The sequence below is a fragment of the Coregonus lavaretus genome, assembly GCF_964263955.1.
Source record: "Coregonus lavaretus genome assembly, contig: HAP1_SCAFFOLD_946, whole genome shotgun sequence".
Classification (NCBI taxonomy): Eukaryota; Metazoa; Chordata; class Actinopteri; order Salmoniformes; family Salmonidae; genus Coregonus; species Coregonus lavaretus.
Window position 1 is genome coordinate 1 of NW_028164468.1, and position 1,960 is coordinate 1,960.

Consider the following 1,960-nt stretch of genomic DNA (forward strand, 5'->3'; position numbering starts at 1 on the left):
TGTCTGTTCTCACTGGCTATACACCTGAATAAGAAAATATTTCTCAAACACCTTTTAAGTAATCCTTCTAGGTTGGGGGAGGGGCGACACAAAATATGTTGGGTTACATATATTGGGTGTTGGGTTACGTACAGTGGGGAGAACAAGTATTTGATACACTGCTGGTTTTCCTACTTACAAAGCATGTAGAGGTCTGTAATGTTTTATCATAGGTACACTTCAACTGTGAGAGACGGAATCTAAAACAAAAATCCAGAAAATCACATCACCTACCAACCATTAAGAATTCCGGCTCTCACAGACCTGTTCGTTTTTCTTTAAGAAGCCCTCCTGTTCTCCACTCATTACCTGTATTAACTGCACCTGTTTGAACTCGTTACCTGTATAAAAGACACCTGTCCACATACTCAATCAAACAGACTCCAACCTCTCCACAATGGCCAAGTCCAGAGAGCTGTGTAAGGACATCAGGGATAAAATTGTAGACCTGCACAAGGCTGGGATGGGCTACAGGACAATAGGCAAGCAGCTTGGTGAGAAGGCAACAACTGTTGGCGCAATTATTAGAAAATGGAAGAAGTTCAAGATGACGGTCAATCACCCTCGGTCTGGGGCTCCATGCAAGATCTCACCTCGTGGTAAGAGCATTGAAGATGGGTCGTGGCTGGGTCTTCCAGCATGACAACGACCCGAAACACACAGCCAGGGCAACTAAGGAGTGGCTCCGTAAGAAGCATCTCAAGGTCCTGGAGTGGCCTAGGCAGTCTCCAGACCTGAACCCAATAGAAAATCTTTGGAGGGAGCTGAAAGTCCGTATTGCCCAGCGACAGCCCCGAAACCTGAAGGATCTGGAGAAGGTCTGTATGGAGGAGTGGGCCAAAATCCCTGCTGCAGTGTGTGCAAACCTGGTCAAGACCTACAGGAAACGTATTATCTCTGTAATTGCAAACAAAGGTTTCTGTACCAAATATTAAGTTCTACATTTCTGATGTATCAAATACTTATGTCATGCAATAAAATGCAAATTAATTACTTAAAAATCATACAATGTGATTTTCTGGATTTTTGTTTTAGATTCCGTCTCTCACAGTTGAAGTGTACCTATGATAAAAATTACAGACCTCTACATGCTTTGTAAGTAGGAAAACCTGGAAAATCGGCAGTGTATCAAATACTTGTTCTCCCCACTGTATATAGCCTCTCACAGGATTCTTAGAAAATAAGCTTTAAAGGCACGATAATAAAGCATTTTTCTTGGGAAATGAATTCAATGTCAGTTATTCAATGGATAGCCTAGAAACACGGATAGCCTATAAACATGGATATCCACCTCTTCATCCTCATCTGCCACACTGTCAGTGCCCACCTCTTCATAATCCTTCTCCAGGGCTGCCATGTCTTCTCTGGCCTCAGAGAACTCTCCCTCCTCCATGCCCTCACCAACGTACCAGTGCACAAAGGCCCGCTTGGCGTACATCAGGTCAAACTTGTGGTCCAGACGGGCCCAGGCCTCAGCAATGGCTGTGGTGTTGCTCAGCATGCACACAGCCCTCTGGACCTTGGCCAGGTCTCCTCCAGGAACCACCGTAGGGGGCTGGTAGTTGATCCCCACCTTGAAGCCAGTGGGACACCAGTCCACAAACTGCATACTCCTCTTGGTTTTGTTGGCAGCGACGGCTACATTGACATCTTTGGGAACAACGTCACCGCGGTACAGGAGACAGCAGGCCATGTATTTGCCATCTGATTGGCTGGCTCGAAGCAGGCGTTGGTGATGTCAGTGACTGACAGCTGCTCGTGATAGGCCTTCTCAGCGGAGATGACTGGGGCAGAGGTAGCCAGAGGGGAGTGAATACGGGGGGGGGAGCAAGTGGGATCTTACGTACTGTCACAGATTTACGTACAGAATAATACAAATTGCCCTGAGACCCCAATGTTAATTACTATTACGGGGCTCCAG

At 46.4% G+C, this 1,960-nt stretch overlaps 1 protein-coding gene across 1 annotated transcript; it reads right to left on the reverse strand.

Annotated features, from left to right (window-relative positions):
- Positions 1 to 1,330: 1,330 nt before the first annotated feature.
- Positions 1,331 to 1,732, reverse strand: LOC311116992 (tubulin alpha chain; the record flags this gene model as incomplete). Its single annotated transcript, XM_084192001.1, has 1 exon — positions 1,331 to 1,732. A coding segment is annotated over one exon (402 nt), but the record flags the coding sequence as incomplete, so codon positions are not given.
- Positions 1,733 to 1,960: the final 228 nt, after the last annotated feature.